Here is a 27,985-nt window from a genome sequence, read left to right as displayed (position 1 = left end):
TTTCCATTAAATTGTTTCTCATTGCTTACAGAGCAACAATAGTTCTGTCATATTCAAATGAGATCAAATGAAATAAGGATTGTTTTACTTTGTCTGCTTCTATGAAGTTCTTTTATACAGTCATAGAAGGCTTGACTTTACGAATTTGCTTATTAATATTAACCAAGAAAGAGAAGCTTTGTTTTGGGGCTTTGTTATATCAGATTTGCTCATTAGGCAAAGAATCTGATGAAGGAATAGGCAAATATTTTAACAAAATTTATCCACGTATATTTCAAATTGTGATCTGGTGAGTTTCAGATAAGCTTCTGCCGTTTTATACTGCTAGGGTGTTTGCATACATGGAGGAATCTTAGAATGAGAGTGTTGTTCCATTATTACGGGTATGTCCTTTTATAAATAATAGATTGCTGACTACTAAGTTAAGAACACTTGCTAACAAATCCAAAGTAAAAAGTTTGTACAAATTTAACATTTGATATTATCAAGCAACACACTGATTTTTAATCTATCTATTGATTAATTCTTTAGCTAACATTTTTATGACATTTGTTAGCAGAATTTTCTCCTTGGAAACATTGAGAAAAGCAGAAAATTTTCGTCTTTAAGATAAGTAGATTGGTGTTTTTAGGTAATCTGGGATAACATCCATGGGTTTCTCACCATTTGCAAAACAACCAAGTTACAGGGAAATCTTACCAATTTCACCGTATCTAGAATAACTTTTAGATAGACATTATTGATCATAAGCACTCAAATCATTAGTATATGATCCATATAAGTTTCTGGGAGTTATAATGATTTGAGTGCCTAATGTATAATGTAATAATAATATATGATAAGATGTCTATTTAAAAGTTTCTCCTAAATCTATCCTCAGCGAAATTGATATGTTCAAGCCGTAATGAAAAATGTCCACCATGCATGGCCATGGGGGGTGTGAAGCCTTTAGGCTAAGAGCCAGAAATTTCTGTGGGTTTTGGAGTTGAGAACAAAGCCTCCATTTTGGCCTTTTCTCTGTACACTAACACAGGTGCACGAACTGTTTTGAATCAAATACTCTGCAGTGTCTATCGCTTTCACCCCTTTCATAGATCCACCTGCAGGTCGCTTATATCTGTTGCCATGCATTCAAATTTCAAACGCAAAAGAAGAATCATAAGTTAGCAACATAAAATTAACTTCTACACCAGCATTCTACAACTACCTACTGCACATATATAAATTCCTTTTTACAAGTTTTTTAATGCATTGATCATGAACCAAACGTGAAATTAATTGATTCTATCATAGAGAAAAAATTAACTAATATCGTATTAATACAATCAATTAATTATAAATAATTTTAAATTATTACAAAAGTAGGCTGTTATTATAACATTCTAATTAAATTCTACTATTAAGTATTCAAATTAAAAATAATCCAGTCACAAAAGGTTACGGACTTTATACATCTTTCTCTCCTTTCAAATCTCATATCAAAGCAGAGATAGAAATGAGTGAGACAGAGGAAGAATTTTGATTCTTTATTAATTTTTTTCTATTTTCCTTGTTTAAACTTGTAAATGAAATAAAAATGAATAAATTTAAAAATCCTTTTACTTTAATCAAACACTATGGAAACAAACTTGAAACCGTATTTCTCTTCCTTGAGACAAGAATTTAAGAAAATACAGAAAGTACATCTCAAATATAATCCGACTTTGGGGTGAATTGGAATGGAAAATAGAGAGAGAGAGAGAGAGAGAAGAAAAGAAAAAAAGGTTGATACAATGAAAAAGAAATAGGAAAATTTTAAGAAAAAAATGGGATGAAAATGAGATAGAAGAAAGAGTGAATGTTTTCCGTGATGGGCTAGGCTATAGCGGAAACCCCTTAATCTAAAGTTACTTGGCGTAATAATCCAGTTCCAACAATGCATTTTTTGGACTGAGACGTTGCATATTAGAACTCATAAAAGGAATCAGAGAAACTCCAATAGAAAAATGTATGATAGAAATTGAAAGGAGAGAATGAATAATTAATCCAACAAAGCAGTTTGAAGTAGTATACTAACCCTAATAACGCCGAAGTAATATTGCGCTTCTGGCCTATAACTACGACATCAACCCCATGCGTTTTGCTCTGAGAAAGAATAGTGCTAGCCTTGTCTCTTCCATCGGTCTCCACCTTCATCACACGCACCTTCATTTTCGGCTGAGAAACCCTGCATGCATGCTTCATCTCCTCCAGAAAATCGAACCCTTCTCCATCCGCCGCGGCTCCCCCTCCTCCAAGGTCCAGCGACGCAGTGGTTGAGCTTCCCAACGACGGCATCTTCAGGAACGTCGAAATGGTGTGGCGCCACGAGCTAGGGTTCTCAACGTGCAGCAGAATCAGCTCGTCTTGCTCGATCACCGCATGCGCCAGCGCGTACTGCAACGCGCCCGCCGATTCCCGCGTCGGGTCCGCCACCACCATCACCTTGCGGGCTTCTTGCGCGCTCGCGCTCCGGTTGCGGTTACTCGCCATGCCTTGCGCCATCGCTGTCGCTGCAACCACCTCCTGAAAGTCCGAGAAGCTGGCTAAAGAGAAAAATGAAGGTCGCGAGTGGAATATTATAATAATAATATGAGACGCTCATTCTTTTTGTGATGATCCCATAGGAACAGAACAGAACAGCTATGAATTGTTAGCTTCCATTTTTGTAATGCATAATTAGGTGCTTTTTTGTTCTGCACTACTATGTTTAGGGTGGAGGGTGGTCGTGGTCCTTGAGACTCGGTCAAATCGCAATACAATGTGTACACTTTTTTTTTAAAAAAAAAACAAAATCATTTCCTTTTTGAAATAATACAAGTTTGAGTTTAATTTCTATTAAAAGAAACACCCTCAATTTCTTTTGTATCATTTCATTATAGTTTTGTGATAAAATTTGATCATAAGTTTTAAAAGTGTTTATTAGTATGAGTCAACCCGTCCGTCCGTAATTCTATTTGATTGAATTATATTGAGTTGAATCTTTAAAGTATTTGGATCATATTATATATATAAATTAAAATCATATAATTTTATTTATTATATATAAATTAATTATTAAATATAAAATGTATTAGAATTTTTAACTCATAATTTATTAAATTAAATCATCAATGATTTTTTTCTTTTTTGAGTTATTTTTATCTTTGTTTTGATTTTGTTTATATTTTTACATGTTAATATCATATTTTATTTATATCTAAAATAATATCATATTAGCATTGAAATTATTACTCTATAAGTCAAATATTTTTATAATTTGATCTCTTTTAGATGTACTTAATTATTATATATTTAAAATTTTTTGACAAAAATAAATTATTATTTTAAAAAAATATTTCTTAAAAAATAAAAAATATTTTTTAAGTATTCAGATTCAATTCACTCAAATCAAATCCATTTATGATTGTGTTAAGTAGGATTTGCTAAATAAAATTACATAAATCCAATCCAACTCATAAAATTTTGATTGAGTCTTGTGTGGCAATAAAATTGAAGTGAGATAATATTTTAAACACTCCATGGATATATTTTATTTCTTTCTATTTCTATCATATCATGTATTAACATTAAATTTGTCTATATTTATAATATTTTTTCAAATTTGTCTTTAAGATTATTGGGAATCTATTCATCTTCAAGAGAGAGAAGAAACAATTAAGAGCAGCAATCAACTATGAATTAAAATAAATAAAAACATTTTAGTCAAAAAATAATTAATGCATGAGATTATTGAAATGAGTTTTGTAGAAAAAGATAATGTTTTTTCAATACCATGTTTTATAAATAAGATCGGAAGGAATAATAACAATAAACTACCATTGCTAAAATGTCATTCTAAAAATTTAAACTATTTTATTAATCACATCCTTCCATTCACTTAAATTACAATTTATAAATCATGAAGTTAAAGAGAAAAATAATAAATGACAAAATAATCATTAAAGATAGTATATAATACAAAATTAGATAATTTTAATAAAAAGCAAAAACATTAAATTATATTTTTTAATTCTTGTCCCCGCCCCCAAACCTTAAAACAGTTTAAAAGGAACAAAGAAAGTAATACAAGGTAACTCTCAGGTAGACGACAGACAATGCATATATAAAAGGGAAGGGGGCAAGAATGAAAGGAGTAAAATCCAAGGTAGCATCCAAGAAACTTTCCACTATAACCAGATGAGAAGAATGTTGATAAAAAGGGTACTGTACGTCGTACACCAAATTAGCACACTTAAATACCTAAGTTAAATATCACGAGCATAATTATAACTTATATAGAATACAACTTCGCACATGGCAGGAGCGGGCAATATATGGTCTCTTGGGACCAAACAATGGCACATTTTAATTATTAGACCGCGGAAATGCCACCTTCAAACTCACATCAAGACCCTTAAAAACCGGGAGGTTAATAAGATTAGTAGCTGTTTTGCCATATTTGTTGGGACTGCTTTGGTGGTTGGCTTTGAGAACCAGCAAGGGATGCTTCCCTTGGATTCTGCTGCTGATGTTCCAGAGAAATCCCAGTCTGAGAATGGTAGAAGTTAGGGTATCCAAGGGATCCAAAATGCTGTTGTGAGGGCTGCTGGCTTTGCCGAAACCCCCCTGGTTGTTGATTCTGTCCCTGGAAGCTGTAATACGTGCTGGGAGGAACTGCAGACATTGTTCGAGAGCTAGGTCCGTGAACCCACATCGGAGAATTCTCATTCTGACAGAAGAAAACACAAAATCAGTCTACCCCATTCCCTGACAACAAAAAATGACAGTAATTTGTTGACAACAAAATGAAACACAACTTAAACCTTTTGTTTACATGCCTTTAAAAGAATCATGGTTTTACACAAGCACAAATATAAAAACTAACAAATAACTCCATTTTGTAAAGGTTGCACTGTTGAAACCAAATTGGCTCAACTCCCCAAGAGAAGAAATTGTATATGGAAAACAAAAACAGTTAAATGTGCATTAAAATGAAGATCTTTATACCTGCTGTAGAGAAATAATATGATTGTTCTCCTTGAACTGAGAGTTTATAACATCATCATATCCAATAGTTGTACTAGTAGGCGCAGCAGGTGGGTTCAATGGATAATTTCCTCCGGGAATGCTGGTGGAACTTCCAAAACCATATCCAGATGCAACAGCAGCAGCAGCAGCAGACTGAGGTAAGCTACTGACAGAAATGCTATTTTTATATTGTGGAAGCATGGCTGCCAGAGATTGGTGGTATGTGCTATTTCCAGGAAAAGCCTGCTGAAATGCTGATGGCATGTAGGTATAGCTCTGAGGCAAGAATGGATAGCTAATCATATTAGCAAAATGTCCCAGAGGAAGAGTAGGCTGGGAATAGGGATGCACAGCAAGGTGTTGAGGAAGTGCAGGTCCAGTGGCAACATTGGCACCAGGCAGGGCTTGTGGATTAGGTTGAGGTGTTGAAATGTTATTTGCCCTTAGAGCCTACAAGTTGACAGATAAAATTAATGGATACCAAATACCCATGTTCTCCCTCTTAATAAAAAAAAACAATAAAATAAAGATACATATATACAAATATAACATTAAACTGTGCAAATCACTGGAAAACAATTTCAATATAAATTGCACCCATGACGTGATATTATTTCTTAGATTTATGATAAATCCCGTGTTCTCTTTCACCCGCATGTAATGCACAGATACTTGTATCAAATCCATATTCAATACTGATACACTCACATCCATATTTGTGGTTTTAGACTTCCCTCTGTTTTCTAAATATCGAACACCCTCAAAGTACTTGCCAACCATAAAAGTATCACAGGACTTGGCAGCGGGAGAAAGCATGAAACTTGGGTTAGGATAGGATAAGCACAAGTTGATAAATTTAATTTTATATTTTTAAATATATGAACATTTTATTTAATACATATTGTCTCACCAGGATCTTAATTTTTTAAAATAACTATAGCATTCCAAGACCAGTACCTTCGCACGGTGTGTATATATATATATATCATCTACAAATTTTTCACCCATATTTTTATGGGAAACCAAACTGACTAGTAACAACGAATGGATTTGTCTAGTAGTAGTATAATAAAATGTATATACATGAAAATGGAATCACACAAGATTTATCACAGGTAGATCCCTAGCCATTTATCAGGCAAAGAAACAAGATTGCACTGCAGAGTGCAGAAATACTTGTATTGTATCAAACACAAAATGGGCACAGGATACAATTGATGTGACACCTAGGCATAAAAATCCAAATGCCTTGTCTCATCCAATACATCCTCTTATGTTGCTAATTAAGTAATTAATTAATATAAACTTTGTAAGTTCATATGCAGAAAACACAGATTGGTAAAATATCAGCTCATGTGAAGACACTAATCAGTAATCACTCAAGTAGCTCAAACCAAAACATGCAAAATGCCTTTTGGACACAAGTGATTGAACCAAGATATCATCTTTTGATTTGTGATGCTCTTAATGTAAGTCAGATCTTTAACTGATGTCACATGGAAGTTATCTAGACAGTTGATATTCAATACACGTACATACAAACATTTCCTTAGTGCTTATTATTAACCAAAATATTGGTATATAACTGCAGCCCCCAAACATAATGTACATGCAAATTCCATTACACATCCTCTTTGACCAACAAGAATAATTGAACACTCTGTAAGCTGTAATCCTAGATTTATTTATGATTCAACCTGTCTCAAAAGCTTGTACATAGAAAAACTAAAATAAGCTAGAGCAGAAGTTCACCTCTGACATGTTTATAGTGGGACCACCAATTGAAGAAGCAATATTGCTATATTTTGCAGGCATTGATTGTGTTGCAGGGAAGGGTGAGTATGGGATATCCTCCCTTGCTGTTTGAACAGTTGAAGCCAACAGTGCACTGGGCAAAGAATTTGTATAAGCCTGCTAAACAATAGCACTATAAGATTAGTGCAAATAGCAGAATAACAACATGATATTAATATTAGAAGATAAAAGAAACTACAATAATATATATGGCTTATTATTACAGTAAAGCAATAAATGGTCCTGCACCATATTATAGTTTTCTGAAAAAAGTACAAGTTACTGTAGTAATAAGTTGCCATACAAGTAAAGCAACTGAGCATTGAAATTCACACTCAACTCAATTAACTGTGATGGAAATCATACACCACCCCGACAATATTAATGAAATATCCAAATGGGGGCATTTCTATGCCCAATTCCCAATTCAATCATAAAATATACTTAAAAATGTCCATTTGAAAAGTATTTAATACAGTAAACCAGTACTCTACCACAAGTTCTATTGTTTGGAGAGAATAAGCTTTGATTTATTCTGAAAGAGATGAATAGCAGCACTGATCATCCCCTAGCTTAACACTATAAGATATCAAATCATTTTAGAACCAACTCTAATTAACTTAACACCCAGCCTTGAAATATGCTAAATATTGCAAGTCGTAAGAATTCTATGCATTACCATTACACTAGAGAAGGGAGACAGGTTCTGTATCTGTGAGCTTGTCTGTGAATGAGGGTATGTAACATCTGGCTGTTGGGCATTTTCGTAAGTAAACTCGTGTGAAGAAGGAAATGAATATTGATTTTCCTGAGCAGTTTCAGGGGGTTCAGATTTTAAAGCCTCTGATTGCGAAATGGAGGAATGCTCATAAGTCCCAGCATCCACACCAGTTATGTGAGCTACATTCCCATCAGAGGTAGTAGTAAGATGCTCATCGCCATAATAGTCAGGGTTTCTGCAAGAAAAAAAACATACATTAAGTTAAATAGGAATGACCAGAATATTGCAGCAAAGTATACTGATGTCTAAGCACATGCCTAACATCTGAGGACCCAATTGTTGAAACATCGTTTGCTCCAGATGTATCTTCCAAGTTACTTTTCAAGGGCCTAGATGCATATGGGCCAGATCCAGAAAGGGAAGCATCGTTTGCAGATCCAAAACTTCCAAAGCTCAGATTTAAGCATTCAGCAGAATGGAGTTGTAAATGATTTGGAATTACTACAGAAGAATTTTCCTCTTCTTGTTCAGTCCCCTGATCATTTGAGTGTAAATTTAGCTGCTCTAAGTTCGCGGCCACTGATGAAACACCACCTTCAGCTGAAAGAAAGATGTTACAAAATTAGGAGTTACATGTAAGCGAATGTTTGATATAATCATGAATGAACTTCAAATAATTGTATTATAATAACTCTCTAAACCATTAGAGATCAGGGCACATGACTATTTTAGTGATAAAATAACTCCTTTTAAACTATTCACATGTTAAAAGGATGAGAAAGAAAAAAAACAATAATAATAATAATAATAATAACAAAATAACAATAACAACCACAATGATGAACGCATTGATTGACTTGTAAAAGGATATTGAAATATTCTTTCATTATGCTATTTCTATGACTTCAACAATTCAGGCCCAATCTAGCAATAGCATGTGTAATTTGAAGACCAAATCAGCAAATACGTGGACAGAAGAGATAACAACATGAAAACTAAGGAATTTCAAAGCAATTTTACATGAAAGTGCTAGTACCATCCCTCTAATTACATGACAATTATGACCCTATTTGTACATACTTCTCAATAAGAACTTATAGGAGAACAGAAAAAAGGTAAAATAAATCAAACTTCTTTCCTTGTTTAGAAGCTCTTTCATCTAACTTCACTTCTCCAAGAGCTAAGGTGCATAGTTTACTTTTAACTTAAGGGAGAAGTTTGATTTAATTTACCTCCCAAATTCTTTTTCTACAAATGCTTATCAAGAAGTTTATCCACACTAGGTCTTCACAAATTTTTTAAAAAAAATATATGCTCAATATAAATAAAGATACCAGACATGCAAACTGATAAACATCTTAGTCACCTTCATTAGTTTCAAAAGGATGCCGATGAGATTGGTAGGAATTTATGTCCATGTACGTGCTACCATCAAAAACAGATGTACTTTCGGGATTCTCTTCAGATATAGAAGCAGATCCAACATTGTCTGGATTCTCAACAGGATCATCTTCAGCTACAAATTCATTTACATGGGTCTTCAGCTGCTGATTAGCTTCACCAGAGTTAGATGAGTTTGTATGGTACTCAGATGTTGGATGATCATCTACAACTGAGGATACAGAAACAGCTGGTTGATGCTCAATCAATGGCCATTCATCATTCTGTTCAACATTGGAGTTAATAGCAAAGCCACGGTCATTATTTGTTTCTGACACCTTGGAAGCATGACCTTGCAATGAATGCAAATTGTTATGTGAAGCTTCTGGGGGTGCAAAAACATTCTGATGGCTGCCACTGTGGAGAGAAGAGTTATGCATGGATGCCTTGGCCTGTGGCCTACCCATCCTGACAATGTCAGCCATTGATACTTGACCTGGGTTCGCCACCCATGGAGATTGCATCCCACCATATTGTGATGAAGATAGACCATCACAGACACGGACAGAATCACTACAACAGTTTCGAACATTCATGAGATGCTCCATCCTATCTTACATACTAAAAGTGTGCTCAGTATTCAAACGCTTACAAGCAATCTTTTGTTTTGAAAAAATTAAGACAAATGAGTAAACAACTAAACACTAACTTTGGCCCACTCAACATATATGCAACATCATATTGATCCTTAAATGATAACTAATGCCATCAGAGTCTTCCTCCAAAAACCAATTTGATGACAAATATATCACTTTGAAAGATAATTTGATTTTATTGAACGACCAATTTAAAATATTTATAATATATTAAAAATTTACAAATAGAAGACATTTGTAATCAATTTGGTGTCTTATATCTTTGGAAAAGAAAAATGAGCATTTGCAAAGTTATAAAGTTCATCCCACAAGATAAAGCAAAACCATAGAGTAATCCAGTGAATAAGTGGGGTACAGAATGCACCAACTGCATTGAAAATAGCTTGCAAAAGTTGGATTGGATGCTTTAACAGCCAAGTGAGCCAACTTGCTTTTCAGAAAAAAACTGGAGGAAGCATAATAAATACCAGAAATGAATACAATTAATTACCAGTCTGAATTTCCAAACAGATCATAACCACAAACTGGTGTTTATCATAACCACAAGAATTCCTTTAGTTCCTCCAGTAGTGCACAAAATTATTGAAGGAAAATATACCTGTAGGATGGTAGTTGCCTGTTTACATTATTGTCCAATGCGCTAGAAGCAGGAGCAGTAAGACCTCCATAAGCAGGTGTTCCGTTTTCCTTTTTGAGTACAGGTTTTCCCTGCAGGAGACCAGAATCTGACCTCCAAACATAGGTGATGGTGATGATGATGACAACAACAAAAACAATAATAATAAAAGCAACAACACACCAACAATAGAGACATAAGAAATACTACTTGGTAAAGTATTAGGTTAAGAGCATATTAATTAATCCAAACATTATTCAAAAATAGCAACCAGCATCCGCTTACCACCACCACTACTAAATTGAGTAGCGCCTCCACGCCCAACATATCGGTCAGCGCTAACCCTAGCACCACCGCCACGGCTAGATGTATTGCTTACCACACGAGACCTGGAATCCGTTGTGTCCTTACCCTGAAGAATAATAATAAAAGAAAAACAAAAAATGTCGTCACTGAGCATCACAAGCAAGTACATAAACAAAAGTATTATCTAACTCGAGTAACTCCTCATAACAAGCATCTACAAAAATAAAAACAAAACGAACTAAAGGTAACTCAAAACGCACCTCTTTTTTCTTCTCACGTTTGCTCTTCACCTCGTGAAAAGTATCTACAGAACGAGAAACGAACATACATAAGATTAGGCACGTGCGAAGGAGTGATTGTGATAGAAATTGAAAAACCCTAGTGCAGTGCAGTGCAGTGTTATACCTTGGGAGAGGAGGCGACTAACGGCTTCGTTAGGGTCCATGTTACAGTCTTTGAGAGTGGCGTAGATCTCGTGTTCGGGGATGTTGCTCACTATCTCCTTCAAGCTCTGAACCATCTTCCGACTGGCCGGAGGAATCCCTGCCTTCTGGCCGCCACCGCCTTTGCCGCTCATCCTCCTCGCTCGCGCTCCGATCTGCCTTCGCCGCCCCCGCTGCCGTTCGACTCGTTAGGGTTCCGCCGCGTTTAAAATATCTCTCCGCGCGCAGGTTCTCTCTCCTGTCAATGATTTGCACCCGAAACGGAAAGAGGACGAAACGAAACAAAACCCTCCTTTTTCTCTCTTCGGAGTTTTTTCCTTTTCTTTTTTTTCCTCCTTTTTTTCTGGAAATAATAACATCAATCAATTTGTGAGAAACTGAAAATCTTCGTTAATATGGGATTTGTTTCTGCTTTAGTGCTTTTAACAATGATTAATTTATGCTTGTGTGTATCTTTTTTATTTTCAAACGTAATTTTAGAGGAGTGATAACAATATTTATTCTAAATAAAATATACTCCACTTAGTTCATTTAATCGGATTATAGTTTTTATGAGCGATAGAATCTTTACTAATAATGGTAATAATTCTCTTGGTAAGAAAATTCTAATAGTTAATAATTAATTAAAACAATATAATAACACTAATAATATAATATACTCCGTACAGTACTAATAATAAAGGGATTTTTTTTAAAAAAAAATCACTTTTCCTTTACCTATTATATCTTTAACGGCATATTATAACGTACATACAATTTTATTTCCAGCCTTCACTAGGGTTCATAAAAGAATTAAACATATACCTATACACAATTTTTTTTAAAAAAAATAAAGTTCTTTTAGAATTGATAATTTTAAAGATTAAATGTAAAATGAAAAAAAAAAACTTAAATTCTATAAAAAAAAAAGGTTAAATTCGTTCCAAGTGTACAAATAAGTTGTAAGATATTATTAACTATCATTTTTACTGTAATTTCACTTAGAACTTTAAATGATGTAAATGCAGCCCAGATCGATTTTAATAGGATAACAACTTCTCCTTTAAAAGTTCAAATCTTCTTTCTAATTTTAGGTTAGACTATGTTAATAGTAATTATATTGGCAAAGAATATTCAATTCCAGTTATACATGAGGTATGCGTTTGTTTGTTTTTTTTTGTATAGGTATGCATTTATAGTATATTTGGTTGCAAAGAAATTGGAGAGAAAGGAGAAGAAAATATCAAAATTTGATTTGGGTCTCATTTTTTTTTCTATTTTAATTTAAATATTTTTTTTCTCTTCTCTCCAATCAAACCATTAGGCCTTAGAACAAAATTCCATATTAAATAATTTAGAGGAATAAATACATCCTACCTTATAAATATTTTTACTTATTTCTCTCATATTTTCATATGCATCGAGACATAGCGTATAGATGCAAATAACCTAAGCACTATTCCGGAATAATAAAAAGATTAAAAAAAAAAACTAAGAAAAATATGGTTGTATGGTTGTTAAACCAAATGAAGATAGTTTTGGTTCTGTGAATAATCGGATGTGGGTTTCAAGTCAAATATGGAGTAAAAGTGGGACCCACAGGAGTATTGATCCACGAAGAATACAAATGTATACTACTAATATTATATTTATTGCGTATACTTAACAATTTGCCGAAAATATATCATTCAACGATGTTCTCTTTTTATATTTCGCCTTCTGTATTTTCGGGTCGCGAATTGAGTATTGTATAATGTATTACGAATTTACCGAGTTATGACTATTGACTACTGCTATCTTCTCTGCCTCTATATGATAATGAGATGGTCCATGTTTGGTTTATGGTTGAAATTATTGTTCCACACATTTTAATACAGATCTAATGAATAAAAACAAAATGAAAAATCCTAATCCTTTTAAAAAGTAATTTTTTTCTTCAAAAGTAATTTTTCACCTAATTTTCAAACATATTCATCATAATTATTAATTAATAATTTGCATTCTTCAGGGACATGGATTTGGAAACCTTGAATGAATCTTGTTAATTTCTTCAATTACTTCAAATGTGAGCTCAATCTTGCATGCATTTAGAACCTCCCGAAGCTGCCATGATTTGGTGGCCCCAAAAACAGCACTAGCAACAAGGGGGTGTCGCAAAACAAAAGCTGCTCAAAACAAAAATGAACAGGAAATAAAATTAGGATAAAATAAAAAAATAAACTAATGCCCCACAAATCCACAACCTCTAATGGATAAGCTCAAGGACCACAATCAGTAACATAGTCAATGGATGCTTTTAAAAAAATGAAAAAGCATGAGTTAATTGCATTATGCGTGCGCATTAATAACTATCTCCAGCAATGATAAGATACTACTAAATTAAACCATTTTTTGGCAACCTTTTAAAACAGCAAGACAAAAAAGGAAGAAAAAAAAACAGAACATTCTTGCTTATTTAGAAGAAGCCAATGTACGGCATCCAATATCATTAAGAAGCAAAGGAGCAAAAACTCCAACTTTGAAGGCATAACTTGTCCCAATTTACCAAACTTCTACCAGACTGTCCATTATTGAATTCTACATACGCAGTGTAATTGATTACCTATGAATTTACTTAAAACATATGCATGGGACTAAAAAAGGGCAATGTCAGTACAAGCGCAGCTATCAAACTAATTTAGGTATTAGCATTTAGCAACTCCTCCTTGTAATTGTGAACAGTATCAACTATCAACCAATATGGTGGATCAGCCACATGATTTAATATTTGATGCGTTTGGAGTCATGCAAATTACATCACTCGATATAAAAGGGGGTGGGGATGCGGGATTGCACATGAAGATCTAGGAAAAGATTATCAAACCTATAGCCAGAGATACAGGATGAAGACCATGTGTTTTTGCAATATTAAGGTATTTCTGCAGAAGGGGAAATATATGAATATGGGGATTAAAATCAGTAAACTGAAGAAATAAATAGGAACAAGAGATTCTAATTAACAACAGTTAACCATGAGGTTCAGTTTTAAATGTCCACACCTATGATAAATTAGCATCTAGCTATGGCACATGTTTTTAAGTTCCAAGGCTATCAGTTCAAATTAAAACAATTTTCCCCATTCACATCACATCATATGCTCTTAAATTAAGAAAACTTTATATATGCTAATCAAAACATGCAAAAATGTGTTTTGAAAACTAAGGAAATGTAACATTCAGATTCCAATAAGCTAATCAAAGTATTAGCATTGCAATCTGCAACAATGCTGACAAGAATCCACTTACCACGGTAGCTGCCTTTATAATTTTATTGGACAAGTTGTACCTAGATTCTCCTTCTGAATACTTCCCTGGGAATAATAACAATAGTATCAGTTGGATAAACTCATACTTACCAGGAATATTTATTTTTCCCTTTACTTCATGTTGGGAAGGAGGGCAAGAGGTGAAAAAGCTTGGTAAGACAAAACATATCTAAAAAGATGTCAATTAACCTTTAAAAAGATTTAAACGAGCATCTGTTGGACCACCGCCTGGGGAAAAATATTTCCCTGAAAGTATACCCATTGCTAGGGGACTGTAGGCCAACAAACTAATTCTGAAAAGATAAATAATTATCAAACAATGAGGCTTTCATAGAAAATACAGAAAAATGATTTAGGCCAACAAATGTAGTAAACATTATAAATTTTCATGCATTAAGCTTCCAATGTTCCATCCATCTGAATTAAATGGAATCTTATGACTCTTCTTGTATTGAATCTGATTTATATAATATAAATCTGCTTGTTAATATTTAATCCATTATGCCCTCTTAATTATGTCCCCAAACCTGCAACATTTCATATCAATCCGAGTAACAACTTCTCAGAATATCTTAGATAGCCTTCTTTTCGGAAGACCAAAATCAAGTAATATCAAACTTATATTTTAATAATTGTTGTGAACCAACCATCCTAGAAACTCAAGTTGTTGGGTGAAGACACATAAATGATTTTATATCTAACATGTCCCCCTCTGCAACCTTTGGGCTTAAAGTGCAGACAATGCACTAGCCCACCCTACCTTGTGCTAAAATTTAACTTTTACCTAGAAGAATAGGGTCAACAAAGATCAAACTCTAGACCACTTAGTCATAGAGGATTTGATACCAATCATACCATGTTGTAAACCATCCTAAAAGAAAGTTTCTGTGCGAAGGCACATAAATGATTTCATATCTAACAATAATATTAAATACCTCTCATGATGGCAGCATTCGGCCATTGCAGAATCAAAAGTTCTACACAGCAGGCTATATGAATTCTGTCACTAAACAGAAAAAAATTAGTGTCAGAAATAAACTTTCATAGAGGGAATTGTAGGGTGAGGGTTCCATGAGGAAAATAAACAAAAATACTGCCAGATTTGAATCGTAAGTGATCAAACCTGCAATGATACTATCTTCAGGTGTGAAGCATATTTTTCAGCAACCTGAATAAACTTCATCAAGCCATAAGGTGTTTCATTACTAAGACCAACAAATCTGATCTGCAAAAAATGCATTCATTTTCATACTCATGAATCATGATTCAGGAATTACAAGAGTGACAGGTTGACAATTTGAAACTATTTAACAATACCACTTGCCTTCCCAGCTTTCACAGCTGCACTGAGAGCTTCAAGTTGTTCATCTATACTAATTGAAGCATATTGTTGGACCGGGTCATACTCAGTTTCTCCAAACATTGGAACATAACTACAAGGTGTAACATTTCAAGAGTTAAAATCCATACTGCACATCCACGGGGACAAAAATAAGAAAGTCGATGAACATGTAATATTCAAAAACAATGTAAACAAATGTCCAAATCTTCAAACTAACAAAACATACAAACCGATCAGGCCAATGAATTTGATAAAGATCAATATAATCCATTTGCATCCGCGACAAACTGCATAAATCCAATAACAAAAGCTTTCTGAGTTTATTACTAGAAAGAGAATCATAAGATGCAAACTTAATAATATCTTATATCTCTTCCAAACAAGCATCCCTCCTCCCCAGTTGCACCCCCACCTTAATGTTTCTCTTGAGTGTATATTATGAGCCATCACAATCTAAAACTCCATCACTATTGTTCTGATCATTTTTTCCTTTCTTATTCTATAGACCAGCTGAAATGAAACTCTTTACAGGTTTTTTTGGAGGGGTTGTTAAAAAAAGACTTGCCAGAGTATCGAAATGATTTGTTTTTGGTCTAGTTTTCTATATTAAGGTTTTGTCCATATAGATTTCTCCACAAGTATTTATAGTACAAGAAAATAAGAAGGTAAAATAAACTGAACTTCTCCTGTATGCTAAAATCAACTTATGCACTTCAACTTTTGGAGAAGTTAAACGAGAGAGCTTCTATAAAACTTAAGTGCATAAGTTAATTTTAGCTTACAGGAGAAGCTCAATTCATTTTAGCTTCGAGCAAAAAAGACCTGAAACAGTTTCTACTAGTATTATATGTCCAGTCCAGCATCTCTCTGATCTTATAAACATGAGATAGTGACTGTAAGAAGGATTAACTGAAACTCTGCATATACGATATAAAAGATTAGTCTGCATGTAGGGTGTGAATAGAGAAAGAATTAAGAGAGGAAGTAACCTATTATCAATGGCTTCAGTAATATTATCGGCATCCAAACATTTAGGACCACCTCTAATCCAAGTCATCTGCCCAGAAGGTCCAGCAACCTAGTTTTGCAATAAGAACAAGTTGAGCTAAAGAAAAGAGACATAGCAACGAACGAGACAGAAGAAGAGAACCTTAGATGCAATTACGAGGCTATCCCTGGGGATTTTTCGTTGTGAAATCCAACGGCCGAGATACTCTTCGCTCCTGCCGCACGTGCGAGGGCGCTGAGGCACAGGATACATTTCGGCGGAGTCGAAGAAGTTGATGCCGGCATGGAAGGCTTGGTCCAGAAGCTGAAACGACTCCGCCAGCGTGTTCTGCTCCCCGAAAGTCATGGTTCCTGCCACCCACAACCACAAGTGTCGTGTAAGTGAATGAATAGAATTTAATGGTCGGGGAATGAGGTGGGGTGTAACCTAAGCAGAGCCTCGAGACAGTGAGATTAGGAGCGAGATTGAAGAGAGGAACACCTGACATTGTCCTCGGCTACATCATACATACAAATACCGTCAATACAATAATCTCGAATGACGGTGATTGGTTCAAGAAGAACCAACACAATTCAGTTACCTGTATGAGTGTCAAGGGAGAAAGCTCGCAGAAAAACTAAGTCTGGAACAAAGATGGATAATGTGAGAGAGAGAGTAAGCTATGGTTTTCGAGAAGAAATAAAATATGGATTAATTATGTTCTTTATTTTTCATTTTTTTTTTAAGTTTTCACTTTTAGTTCTTTAATCATATTTTTTTAAACCAACCTTATTACCTAAACTTTTATCTCATCAAGGATTTTATTTCCTGCCATCAAAAAGCACACTTGAATGATGATGTGTCGTCACGTTTAGTGGCGTTTAAATTTCCGACGGTAAAAAACAGTCATAAATTATTTTGCTAGAATAAAGTAAACAATTTTCCGCGGTTGAAAACCACCCAAAAATATGCTTTTGTCTAAAGAAACCTTTTTTTTTTTTACCAACAAGCAGTTTGAGTCTTTATTCTCAAAATTACATAGCCGATCATCAAGTGTTCTATCACTTACAGTGTTAACACACAATCTTAGTTTCGAAACATTGATTCACAACGCTCTCTACACAAATCCATTTTTCGAAAGTGAACACACATAGATGCATGAGGGTCTTGTGCTTGGCGTCGGGGAGCGCCACGATCATCTTCACGAGCTAGGGCGCGCATGAGGGCCCGTACCTGCGGCACACAGAGGTCCAACATGGAACTCACAATCTCCACGATGACTCCACCATAAACAGGAAGCAGAGGAATCGCACAAATTCTTATTTCGTTGCAACGCCGAGGGGTTGGATCTAAAGGAGTAAAACTCCATGTGCCATCCGCGTGTAATGACAATCTTGTTTTTGCTTCTATCGCCGTCAAGAAACTTTGAACTTGCTCTGGTCTCCGATCCCTCCTCACGCGCTTCCTCAATTAGGATTGTGATTTTGGGAACTTTTGCTTGCTTATAAATTTTGCTTTTTGATTTGAATTTGGAATTGTCAATTGGATTATGGTTTTTTCTATTGTGGTGGAGGTTTTGGGTGATGGCAGAAGAATAAAGGAGATGAAGAGGATGATGGGTGACAATATTTTTCAAAAGTTTATAATTTTTAAAATAAAATAAAAATAGTGATAATTTTTAATTATAATTATTTTTAACATTTTTCAAAGAAGATGAAAAGGTACTGAAATTTTTAAAAACATAAAAATATTAAAATTTAATATAGCAAAATAAAATAAGCTTAAATTTTAATGAGTCTTGGGTCTTGTCTTGGGCAGGGATGAGGGGATGAAGAGTGGGATCCACCTACGGATCACATAACGAACGAGTGAAGTGGCGAGGCCTACATTGCTGAAACGATGTTAGTGAAACAAAAAAACAAAGCAGCAGAAGATGAGTGGCTACGTCTGTCTGAAACTCTCGCCACCTCCAACTTGCCTCTCCAAACATCCTCGTCTTCCCATTCCCTTGGTTCGCAACACTCTCCTCGGCGCTGCTCTCTCCTTCGGGCTTGTCTTCTCCTTCCCCTCTGTCTCTGCTTCCCAAATATGTCGTGATGTGGAACCCATACAAGAGACGCTCCAAACAGCTCCCGAGGTTGTCACCAACGAAGGCCTCGTCGAGGAAGCATGGCAGATTGTCAACGACACCTTTCTCGACACTGGTCGCCACAGATGGTCCCAGGACACTTGGCAGGTAACTAACATCATCTACTCGTACTCTCATAGTGTCTTATGGTTGGTTGGTTCATGGTTCATGGCTCATGGCTCATGGCTCGTGCTAATATAGCGCTTCTTGTTTCCAGCTGAAGAGGGAAGCTATTTTGAGCAATTCCATTCAGACAAGATCAAAGGCGCACCACATCATCAAACGAATGCTCTCCAGCTTGGCCGATCCTTATACTCGCTTTCTCTCCCCTGATGAGGTCATTTTTCATGTGTCCTTTTTACTGTGTTTGTTAATCACTAGTATTAGTGTTGGAAAGTCCCACATATCTGCTTCAATTCCTGTGGTGCAGCTTATATGCCTACTTGTTATATCCTCTCTCTGTGTATCGCCATCACCTGTTTTAGCTAGCAGACATCTATGGAAGGGGTCTAAACTTAGGATTGAGCCTAACTCAATCCTTTAAACTAAATCTACTTCATAGTTTAAGGGTTGCATCCCACTTATATACTAGTTTGCGTGACTGTATATTTGTGTTATCAGGTGGTCTAATAACATGATAAAGACCCAATTATGTGTGGTTCAATAAGCCACAAAACAACTACTAGGATAGACTTGGATACTATTTTGCTCATATCATTAGTCACTTGTCAATGTGAGATCTCGAAGGAGTGTTGGAAAGTCCCATATAACCCATCTCAATTCAATTCTTGGGGTGGAACCTATATACATGTTGGACAATTTCACTTAATGCCAACTGATTTTAAGATGAAATCTAACAATTAATCTATCTATATGGTTTAACTAAAATATTTACAGACACACACATTGCATATGAATCTTCCAAAATATTGCTGCCCTTGCATTTATTACAGTGAATAAGAAACTTGTGATGCGTTCTTGTATCATTATTCTCTTCACTGTTATTTGTTTTGCTTATGTATGAGATTATATAGACTGTGGTGATTTCTATTGCTGTGCTTCTCATGTTTCTTACTTAATGAATGGCATATGGACTTTTTCCACTGTTAAAAGTTCTCCAAGATGGCAAGGTATGACATGACTGGTGTTGGAATAAACCTTAAGGAAGTTCCTGATGAAAATGGAGACCTCAGACTGGAGGTTCTGGGAATTATATTGGATGGTCCTGCTCATTCTGCTGGTGTTAGACAGGTACACAAAGATGACGAACATTCTTAATAATTTGCAGCTCTTCAAATCATTATCTTCTTCACCTTCAAAATCTACACATACATCTCTCTTGCCTTCACTTCTATGTTTATAATCGATGAAATAAATATGTCAAATAATCATGCTTTGCATTATAATTGCTATTTGCTACATAAGCAATCTCTGGTATCCATTACTTCTAGAAACAGAGTGTGATGCATTTCTTTTTGTTTGCAAGAGGAAATAGGTGAACAAATTTTTTTGCTTCTTTTAACCATTCAAAACAACTTCCCTTTCTCAGTCCTTACCATTTATCAGAATATACTCTGTCCTTTAGTTTCTCTCCTAGAAGCAAATGGGGTAGGCACAAAGAACTATTTTGAATAATATAATATGTTTCCTTTACTTTTTCTGTTTCTCTGCTAGGGGGATGAAATATTGGCTGTCAATAACATGGAGGTAAAGGGAAAATCAGCATTTGAAGTATCATCCCTGTTGCAAGGCCCTAATGGAACATCTGTGACTATTCAGGTTTTGGATTCTAATTCCAAGTTAGTTTGGCACCTGCTCTAGCCTTTGTTTACAGTTTTATTTAGTTTAATTTTTTTGTTCAACTTTAATATTAGCATCATTACTGTCAGGTCAAGCATGGCAACTGTGGACCCGTTGAATCAATAGAAGTCCAGCGGCAACTTGTTGCTCGTACCCCAGTCTTTTATCGGCTGGAACAATTGGACAATGGTGTTACTTCTGTTGGGTATATACGCCTCAAAGAGTTCAATGCATTGGCCAGAAAAGACTTAGTCATTGGTAAGCTTTTCTCAGCTTCATATGTGTTTTTTTTAATCTAAAATAATAATGTTTTCTCAATTAGAGCATTTTTTAAAAGCAGTGGAAAAATAATTAGCAGTCTTCTTTTACTAATTCTTACTCTGAGTGATGCTAAATTAATTTTGAGACCAACTGATTACTGATACATATTGTTTTGAGGAGAGAGAATTGACTTCTAAGTCAGACTTGTAAAGGATGGAGATGAAATACAATATACTATGGGGTTCTGTTCTATGCTTTTATCAAGTCTATCTTAGAAGTCAATTAATGACCACAATCGGGTTTTGATTGAATAATGGATTTATTGGAAAATCAATGTAAAATTACTCTAATATTTTTCTGTTTTCCTTTTCAATTGTAATCCCTTTCTTTAGTCAGATGTGAGCTTTTTCGTGCTTCTTGCCTCAAGCATTAAAAACCCCTAGCATGTTAAGTACACCTTTCGCCTCTGAATAACTTGACATTGATCTGCCAGGGGCTTTTTATTTACCTTATGTTGTTGTTAGTATAAAAAATTGTCATCTAGGCTATGTAACCCATGCAAGAATGAATACCATACATTGTTAGTAAAGTAAGGCTGCTGCTTTTTTGGATCCTTATATTGATTTGTATTATAATTGCTTCTGGACTCTTTTATTAGTTGTTTCCATTTTTTATATGTGACACTAGAATAAATAATGGATTTTGCAGCAATGAAACGACTTCAAGACATGGGTGCCTCATATTTCATATTGGATCTCAGAGACAATCTTGGTGGGCTAGTACAGGTTGCTTTTGCATATAACCCTATCTACCTTTACCATTTTGACTCACTTCTTTGAAATTGACTAGTGTATATGAAATTATGAATTAAATATATTATCGTGTACCTAATCTTCAAGTAGCACAAATGGTGTATTAAGTAAGTTGTCATTAAACCATTTCTGTTATGAAATGGATTGGATTTGTTTTTTTAGCATGTCCCTGCATATGTCTTGAACATAAAATCATTGACTTGACAAGAAATTTTCAAAGAATTATGGTTGACATGAGCTGATGGGTCCTCTTTGTAATCTTCATTGACCATAGTAATTTTTCTCATTATTTTGCCTATGAATATAGACAGTGGCGGATCCAGAAATTTTTCTTAGTGGGAGCAAGAAATAATTTTTAATATTTTCACAAAAGTAAAATACCACAAGGCAAAATATATAATATCATGATAAAAGAAATCTAAAGTACTTAAGCTTCTATAAATTACAGTTGTCATCTATGCATTTTCATACTTTGAAATTGTTCTATGATTTTTTTATTGTTAATACTAATTTAGTGTGTGAAATGTAACACCCTTCATTAAAATAATCAACCCTAAAACACCATTAATCTTGACTTCTTTATATCAAGAACACACTAAAAGAAAAATGCTCATAAAAGAATTATACCGCAGAAGTTTTGAAAAGGTACGTCACCTCTTGAATTTGACTTCTTCGTTATGTTTGCCTCAACAAAAAAATTTCACTTTCTTCCTTCTTCTCAATCCTTAAACAACTTACTAATATCAAGAGAGACTTTTTATTTGTGTTATTCTAGAAAAATGAATTGTCTATCCTTGTATTTGTACGTAATTTGAAATTATATCTTTTGAGATTTGTTTAACCAATCTTTCTTTATCTCTTATTTTTATTATCTTTATCCAATCTAATATATTATTATACTAATGTCTTTTCAAAAAAGATAATCTTTATCTAAATAAAGATAATCTTTATTTGTAAAGGAAAACAATTTAATCTATCTTTTCTTTTATTAACAGATATATTTAAATAATCTTTATCTAAATAAAGATAATCTTTATTTGTGCTCGTGTGTGGTGTTTTTTTGTTAATGTAACATTAATGAGAATTGGGCTAAATTGTTTGGGCTTGAGCATGTAATTTTTGTATTGAATGTCTTATGCTTGTTTGGACTTTGGGTTAAAAAAATCCAATGGAAGTATATATAATTTTTTATGCGAGCAATTTTTTTTTACATACATTAACAAATAAAAAAATCTGGTGGGGACAATTGCAGATAACAGATAAGGTGCATCCACCAATGGATATAGACCTATAATTTTTTTGTAGGTTGACATGGGTTGACAATGTCCTCTTTGTAAACTCTGCCTATTTCACTTCTGTTTTCAGCTTGCACATGACTAGCTCTCTAAGAAAAATTAATCATATATTTAAATTTGATGTTTTTAAGTCTCACTACCACAAAAGAACCTGCGAACTGATTTGCAGCTTTGAAGCTCTTTACTTTTGAGTCACTAGTTGTGTAGCTTTGAGGACTAATTGAATTTATATCAATTCACTTGTGTTGGAGATCCCACATCGACTAGTGATATGACCAAAACAATATACATAAGTAGGAGCAACCCTCATCTTAAAAGCTGGTTTTGTTGGATGAGTTAGGCTCAAACCCACACATTCTAAGAACTTGAATTGTACATATTTGGCTGTTTGCATATGTGGACACACCTGCCTTTGCAGGAAGGTACTGTGGCATGGTAGCAAGAAATTATATTCTCTTATTTTCAGAAATCTAAGTATATTTGTATTCTTCTGTCATGTTGTGCTTACATATGCTTTGGTTGATATAAGATGGCAAGATAAATGATGCCTGCATTCTATTGAATGTAGTTTTTCTTTGCTTTTTAAAACTGCCTAATGTAGTTATTATGTTTAACTCGTTCAGGCCGGAATTGAAATTGCAAAGCTTTTCCTAAATGAAGGAGACACGGTACGTTGGTTTTATGCTCATTGCTGATTGTAATGGTTAGGACAAATTTTGCTTGCCCCCTTCAATTTATGATCGCATGCCAATAATACCTTAGGGTCTGAAATGGTGCAAACGAGCTCCTTGCCCTCGCATTTTGTGTGAAAAACACTCTCCTTAAGAAAAGCACTAAATATCTAATAGAATTATCATGTGACATCCAAAACAATGACTATTGAAATTACAAATGAATGATGTCTTTATTATTATTATGTCAAAAACAATCTTTATGTCCAGCATACTAAGGAGTCCTCAAAGAAACCCTAGTAAGCCCTTTTTGTGTGACTTGAGGTGACTAAGGGGGGTCACCCCTATTTATTGAATGAGATTGGGCGAAAGGCTAGAATACCCAATCATTCTACATTGGATGATCCATTCACTGTATTCACTATATTCGGTCAACCTCTGTCACCCGACTGTCACAGCCTCAAGTGCTGAGCCTAAAGGGTGTGGATGCTTCTAATGGTTGACTTTTTCTAGGCAGGACAGTCCACAACCCCCTCAAGCGTTGAGCTTGAAGGGCTTTATTGCTTCTAACAGTCAGCCTTTCCTGGGCCGAATGGTCGAAGTTGATAGTTGCTTACATGTTGAAGTAGTAACATCTCCAATTGCTTTGGCATCCTTTTTTTGGTTTTATGATTTCATATTAAATATCTGTTATCTAGCATGTGAATTCAGAGTTAGCAATTGTTATATTATATCTGTTGCTTTATTTTATTATACTGTAGGAAACACTGATCTTTAAAAAGTCTGCTATTTTGCGATACTCATTCAACTGTTCTTTTGAACACATTTTAGTTTCTTAGACTTGTCCTTTTCTAATGTCTTCATGACAGGTGATCTACACTGTTGGAAGAGATCCTCAGTTACAGAAAGCTATTGTTACAGATACTTCACCATTGATTCAAGCTCCTGTTGTTGTAAAAAAATTTCTACATCTGATTTTTTATCATTGAATTTACTTCCTGGAACTATTTCTACTTCCCAATTTCTTTTTTGGTTTGTCATTGGGGCAGGAATAATTCAAAGACATTTGATTTGATGAAATTATTGATTGTTTGACTGATAAATAGTGATTCTAGATGCCCATTTCATAAACTTTAGCAAGATGAACATTAGATATTCCAAAATACAAAGATAGGGAAAAAAACCTAAGATACATTGAATTTATTGTGGATTTTTTTCCCTTTAAATAAAGGAGCAGATAAAGATTTTAGATTTGTACAGTGCATGAAGCTATGGTGAATATGTTATGTATGATAGGTAATGATTTAAGTGCAAACACATGGAGCAGTAACAGAATGTCCTACAATTGAAAACTCTGATGGATATGTTATGTATCATGGGTCAATGATTTAATGCCACCATTTGAGTAAATACAAACTTTTCACCTTAAGGTACTTATTACTTGCACATTCAGGAGCCAGTGCTCAATTTATTATTATTGTAGATGATAAATTCCTAGTTGATAAGTTGAATTTCTAAATTTGGGTTGTGGAGATGAGCTTTTGAATCAAAGTGTTTTTGGTTAAGTATACAAAGTGCCTTTTAAATTCAAAGGCAAATTCCACTGGGTAGCAATAAGACTAGCCTAGAGGTGATAATGTCAAGGTGGATGAGTGACATAAAAAAAATAAGAATAAGAGCAAGTGTGTATTTGAGACAAAAGTGGAGCATGCCCATTGAGGAAATGATGGATAGTTGGGTAATATGAGGACTGAGGAGAAATTCAACTGGTGACCCTATGCTAAAAGTGGATCCAATGGGATATAGTTTGATAATAAAGGATACAGGAGGACAGGAGAAAAAAATTAGGAAACCATTATTCAAAAATGTATTTATTGAAAATTTGGTTTTTGATTGGGTCCAATTCTCCAATGTTTGATCAATCTAGCTGACTCCCCGAGATAAGGCTTTATTATTAGAAAATTCCACAAATTCATTATAAATAAAATAAGTTAAAGAACATCTGAGAATATTCTCAAGTTTTCTGGAAAATTCCATTACCCCCTTGCAAAAGACTAGCTAAAATTTTGAATTAAGTTGAGATCTATATGTGTGATCATTTTAGAAGGTTATTCTTGATGTGTGATAAAGTGTTTTCCCGTCATATTGAGCAAGGTCATGCAAGCGAACATTAAAATAGTCTCCTTATGAGTGTTCATTATATATCATTGATCAATGGAATTTTCATTTTGAGGACTTAATGACAAGGATTATGATTCTTTTTGGTTTGAACCCTTGCAGATTTTAGTAAACGACAAAACTGCTAGTGCAAGTGAAATAGTGAGGAGCTCAATTTCTCAATATATTATTTGTTTGATTTTCCACTTACTTTGATGATGTGACTATAGGTGTTGTACTTATTTCAGGTTGCTTCTGCACTTCATGATAATTGTAGAGCTGTTCTTGTTGGAAAACGCACATATGGCAAGGTTTATGAATATTTTCCATCACTGTTGTATGGTTTAAACAATGTAGACTTTGATTTGCATTCTTTGTTCTGAAAACCCCATGTCCATCTGAAAGCGTTTTTCTTTTAATCACGTTAGTTTTACTTTATGGTGTATATCTTTTGAAGGAGTACCACAACGACTGCAGCGTTGTCTTTGCTTCTATAAAATGGGTTTCTTTTCTCATAATGATTCTCTTATTAAAGGGAAGATAATAGAAGAAAATCATATTGATGTCTTTCAGTGACTTGTTATTAAAAAATAAAAATATTTGCAATGGTTTAGCTCTTACACGTGTATAATTACGTGATGCATTCAGTGTAGTTGTAACAACCTACCTCTTCATGACACTTCAATGTGCAATGGTTCTATCAGGGTCTAATCCAATCTGTATTTGAGCTTGATGATGGATCTGGTGTGGTTATCACTGTTGGGAAGTATGTAACACCAAATCACAAGGACATAAACGGCAATGGAATAGAGCCTGACTTCCAGAAACTTCCAGGTACAATTTGATTTTTTTTTTTCTTTTCTTTTATTCCTCCGTAGTCAAAATGGTAATATGGTGCATGATCTGAGCTCCCATTTTTGCAGCATGGGATGATATCAGCCGACATCTTAAAAAATGCAGTATGTCACAACAGGGATAAAGCAGTCTCTTTGGTATTCCGATGCAATATATTGCTTTGGACTTATCATTTAAATTGAAACTTTTGATGAATCTGCTCGCTGGAAGCTGCTTTGTATATCTCAAGAATTTCAAGTTAATATAGATATATGCCTGAATGGTCTGCCTAGCCTTCTTGGCTACAATGGCATTTAATTCAACATACATTGGCCTAACACCCAAGATTGGCTTGGAATATTTGTAACCGTTCCATTCAAGATGAAGTGTATAGTGGATACGACATGAGAAGAAATGACCCTAGGAAGCATGCAAGAGTTTTTATTCAAGCAGCCAGTTCAGAACAGAAGTGACTAGGGTTTAATGCATACTAACATATAGAAGCTTTGTTGTACATTTTTATGAACCTTTTGATACTATGTTCCTTTTTTACCTCGCACCACATCCTCCCCAATATTAATGTGTATCAGACGTATTAGTTGATTGTTCAAGTGCTTGGAAAAAATGCCACTTTATTGGTAAAGAATTCATTACAGATTGACAATGACGAAAATGGAAATTGGGAATCATTACTGCTTATATTTTCACTATTCTTTGAACTATTATTCTTCAAATTCCTGATGTTAACAAGGGAAGTCCCTTACATCGATGCAGAATATTATAGCGTTGAAATGTAGCGACAATTTCATTTTTATGTGGAATGTGTTCCTCCTCTGAGGTATCATGTTTGATTTTGCTTAATTTTGAGGTATCATGTTTGATTTTGAGGATAAATAGTCATTTTTGTCCCTAAATATATAGATTATTGACATATTTATTTTTGAAAGATGCAAATTTTGGTTCCAAAAAGTAAAAAAAGTGCAACAAATTCATCAATTCATTAACTTCTGTTTGTTACCGTTATTGAATGAGTATACATGACATAAAAGGATGACTGTTGAATATATTGGATTAAAATGTAAGTAAGCTATCATTGGACCAAAATGTATGTAAGTTATCATTAGACTAAAGTGTTATTAAGTTACCATCAGATCAAAATGTTACTAAGTTTTCATTGGATCAAAAAATTAGTATTTTATTATCAAAATGTTAGTTTGTTTCCAATTGGACCAAAATGACAATTAGTTACCATTGGACGTACATGTCAATAAGTTATCATTGGACAAAAATGTCAGTAATTTTCTATTGGACCAAAATGTCAATAATTTTTTTTTTATCAAAATGTGAGTACATTTTCATTGGACTAATTTGTCATACCCTAAATTTTGTTAAGGGTAAAATATAATTTAATGTTCATTTTTTCACCTTTTGTTATCATTGCAAGCATAACTTTACAATATACACTTAAAA

General features: G+C 34.3%; 3 protein-coding genes and 1 pseudogene across 6 annotated transcripts; 1 reads left to right on the top strand and 3 right to left on the bottom strand.

The window, feature by feature from the left end:
- Positions 1 to 584: 584 nt before the first annotated feature.
- LOC114412995 lies at positions 585 to 2,816 on the bottom strand. Its single transcript, XM_028377136.1, has 2 exons — positions 2,057 to 2,816; positions 585 to 1,117 (listed from the first exon to the last, which is right to left on the bottom strand). Exons 1-2 carry the CDS (start codon positions 2,521 to 2,523, stop codon positions 949 to 951), a joined length of 636 nt encoding a protein of 211 aa, XP_028232937.1. The 5' UTR covers positions 2,524 to 2,816; the 3' UTR covers positions 585 to 948.
- A 1,286-nt stretch (positions 2,817 to 4,102) lies between these two features.
- On the bottom strand, positions 4,103 to 11,317 carry LOC114412994. Of its 2 annotated transcripts, none has more exons than XM_028377133.1 (10): positions 10,907 to 11,317; positions 10,762 to 10,805; positions 10,481 to 10,607; positions 10,178 to 10,304; positions 8,910 to 9,496; positions 7,861 to 8,143; positions 7,502 to 7,778; positions 6,781 to 6,942; positions 5,008 to 5,478; positions 4,103 to 4,729 (listed from the first exon to the last, which is right to left on the bottom strand). In XM_028377133.1, the coding sequence occupies exons 1-10, from the start codon at positions 11,076 to 11,078 to the stop codon at positions 4,439 to 4,441; spliced, it is 2,541 nt and encodes an 846-aa protein (XP_028232934.1). In that variant the 5' UTR covers positions 11,079 to 11,317; the 3' UTR covers positions 4,103 to 4,438. The 2 variants fall into 2 exon arrangements, with proteins under 2 accessions (XP_028232934.1, XP_028232935.1); XM_028377134.1 differs by having other exon boundaries at positions 6,781 to 6,939.
- Positions 11,318 to 12,765: 1,448 nt separating this feature from the next.
- Positions 12,766 to 18,230, bottom strand: LOC114412992 (protein tas-like). 2 transcript variants are annotated; one of them, XM_028377132.1, is made up of 13 exons: positions 17,627 to 18,230; positions 17,159 to 17,200; positions 17,005 to 17,074; positions 16,720 to 16,928; positions 16,559 to 16,647; positions 15,800 to 15,856; positions 15,552 to 15,660; positions 15,351 to 15,452; positions 15,163 to 15,227; positions 14,417 to 14,520; positions 14,208 to 14,272; positions 13,787 to 13,841; positions 12,766 to 13,088 (listed from the first exon to the last, which is right to left on the bottom strand). In XM_028377132.1, exons 3-13 carry the CDS (start codon positions 17,063 to 17,065, stop codon positions 12,928 to 12,930), a joined length of 1,077 nt encoding a protein of 358 aa, XP_028232933.1. In that variant the 5' UTR covers positions 17,066 to 17,074; positions 17,159 to 17,200; positions 17,627 to 18,230; the 3' UTR covers positions 12,766 to 12,927. The 2 variants fall into 2 exon arrangements, with proteins under 2 accessions (XP_028232933.1, XP_028232932.1); XM_028377131.1 differs by having other exon boundaries at positions 17,159 to 18,230.
- Positions 18,231 to 18,504: 274 nt separating this feature from the next.
- Positions 18,505 to 27,222, top strand: LOC114412991 (annotated as a pseudogene). The gene is made up of 12 exons (XR_003666853.1): positions 18,505 to 18,793; positions 18,903 to 19,022; positions 19,799 to 19,936; positions 20,360 to 20,464; positions 20,575 to 20,743; positions 21,455 to 21,531; positions 23,477 to 23,521; positions 24,394 to 24,477; positions 25,805 to 25,843; positions 25,930 to 25,992; positions 26,386 to 26,515; positions 26,605 to 27,222. The product of XR_003666853.1 is annotated as a carboxyl-terminal-processing peptidase 1, chloroplastic-like (transcript).
- The last annotated feature ends 763 nt before the right edge of the window (positions 27,223 to 27,985 follow it).

Source organism: Glycine soja, chromosome 5 (genome assembly GCF_004193775.1).
Source record: "Glycine soja cultivar W05 chromosome 5, ASM419377v2, whole genome shotgun sequence".
In the NCBI taxonomy this organism is placed as follows: Eukaryota; Viridiplantae; Streptophyta; class Magnoliopsida; order Fabales; family Fabaceae; genus Glycine; species Glycine soja.
This window is presented reverse-complemented; position numbering and strand designations above follow the sequence as displayed.

Bases quoted from the DNA above. Each gene is read 5' to 3' on its own strand.
- LOC114412995 (XM_028377136.1), bottom strand. From the start codon at position 2,523: ATGGCGCAAGGCATGGCGAGTAACCGCAACCGGAGCGCGAGCGCGCAA. The intron at 1,118-2,056 runs GTTAGTATACTA...GCATGGCAACAG, and splicing joins ATTACTTCGGCGTTATTAGG to ATATAAGCGACCTGCAGGTG.
- LOC114412992 (XM_028377131.1), bottom strand. From the start codon at position 17,065: ATGTCAGGTGTTCCTCTCTTCAATCTCGCTCCTAATCTCACTGTCTCG. The intron at 15,661-15,799 runs GTTTGTATGTTT...TACACCTTGTAG, and splicing joins CAAATTCATTGGCCTGATCG to TTATGTTCCAATGTTTGGAG. The intron at 15,453-15,551 runs GCAAGTGGTATT...CATTTTTTGCAG, and splicing joins CAGCTGTGAAAGCTGGGAAG to ATCAGATTTGTTGGTCTTAG.
- LOC114412994 (XM_028377133.1), bottom strand. From the start codon at position 11,078: ATGAGCGGCAAAGGCGGTGGCGGCCAGAAGGCAGGGATTCCTCCGGCC. The intron at 8,144-8,909 runs GTGACTAAGATG...TCTTTCTTTCAG, and splicing joins TCCTTTTGAAACTAATGAAG to CTGAAGGTGGTGTTTCATCA. The intron at 5,479-6,780 runs GTGAACTTCTGC...GTCAACTTGTAG, and splicing joins CCACTATAAACATGTCAGAG to GCTCTAAGGGCAAATAACAT.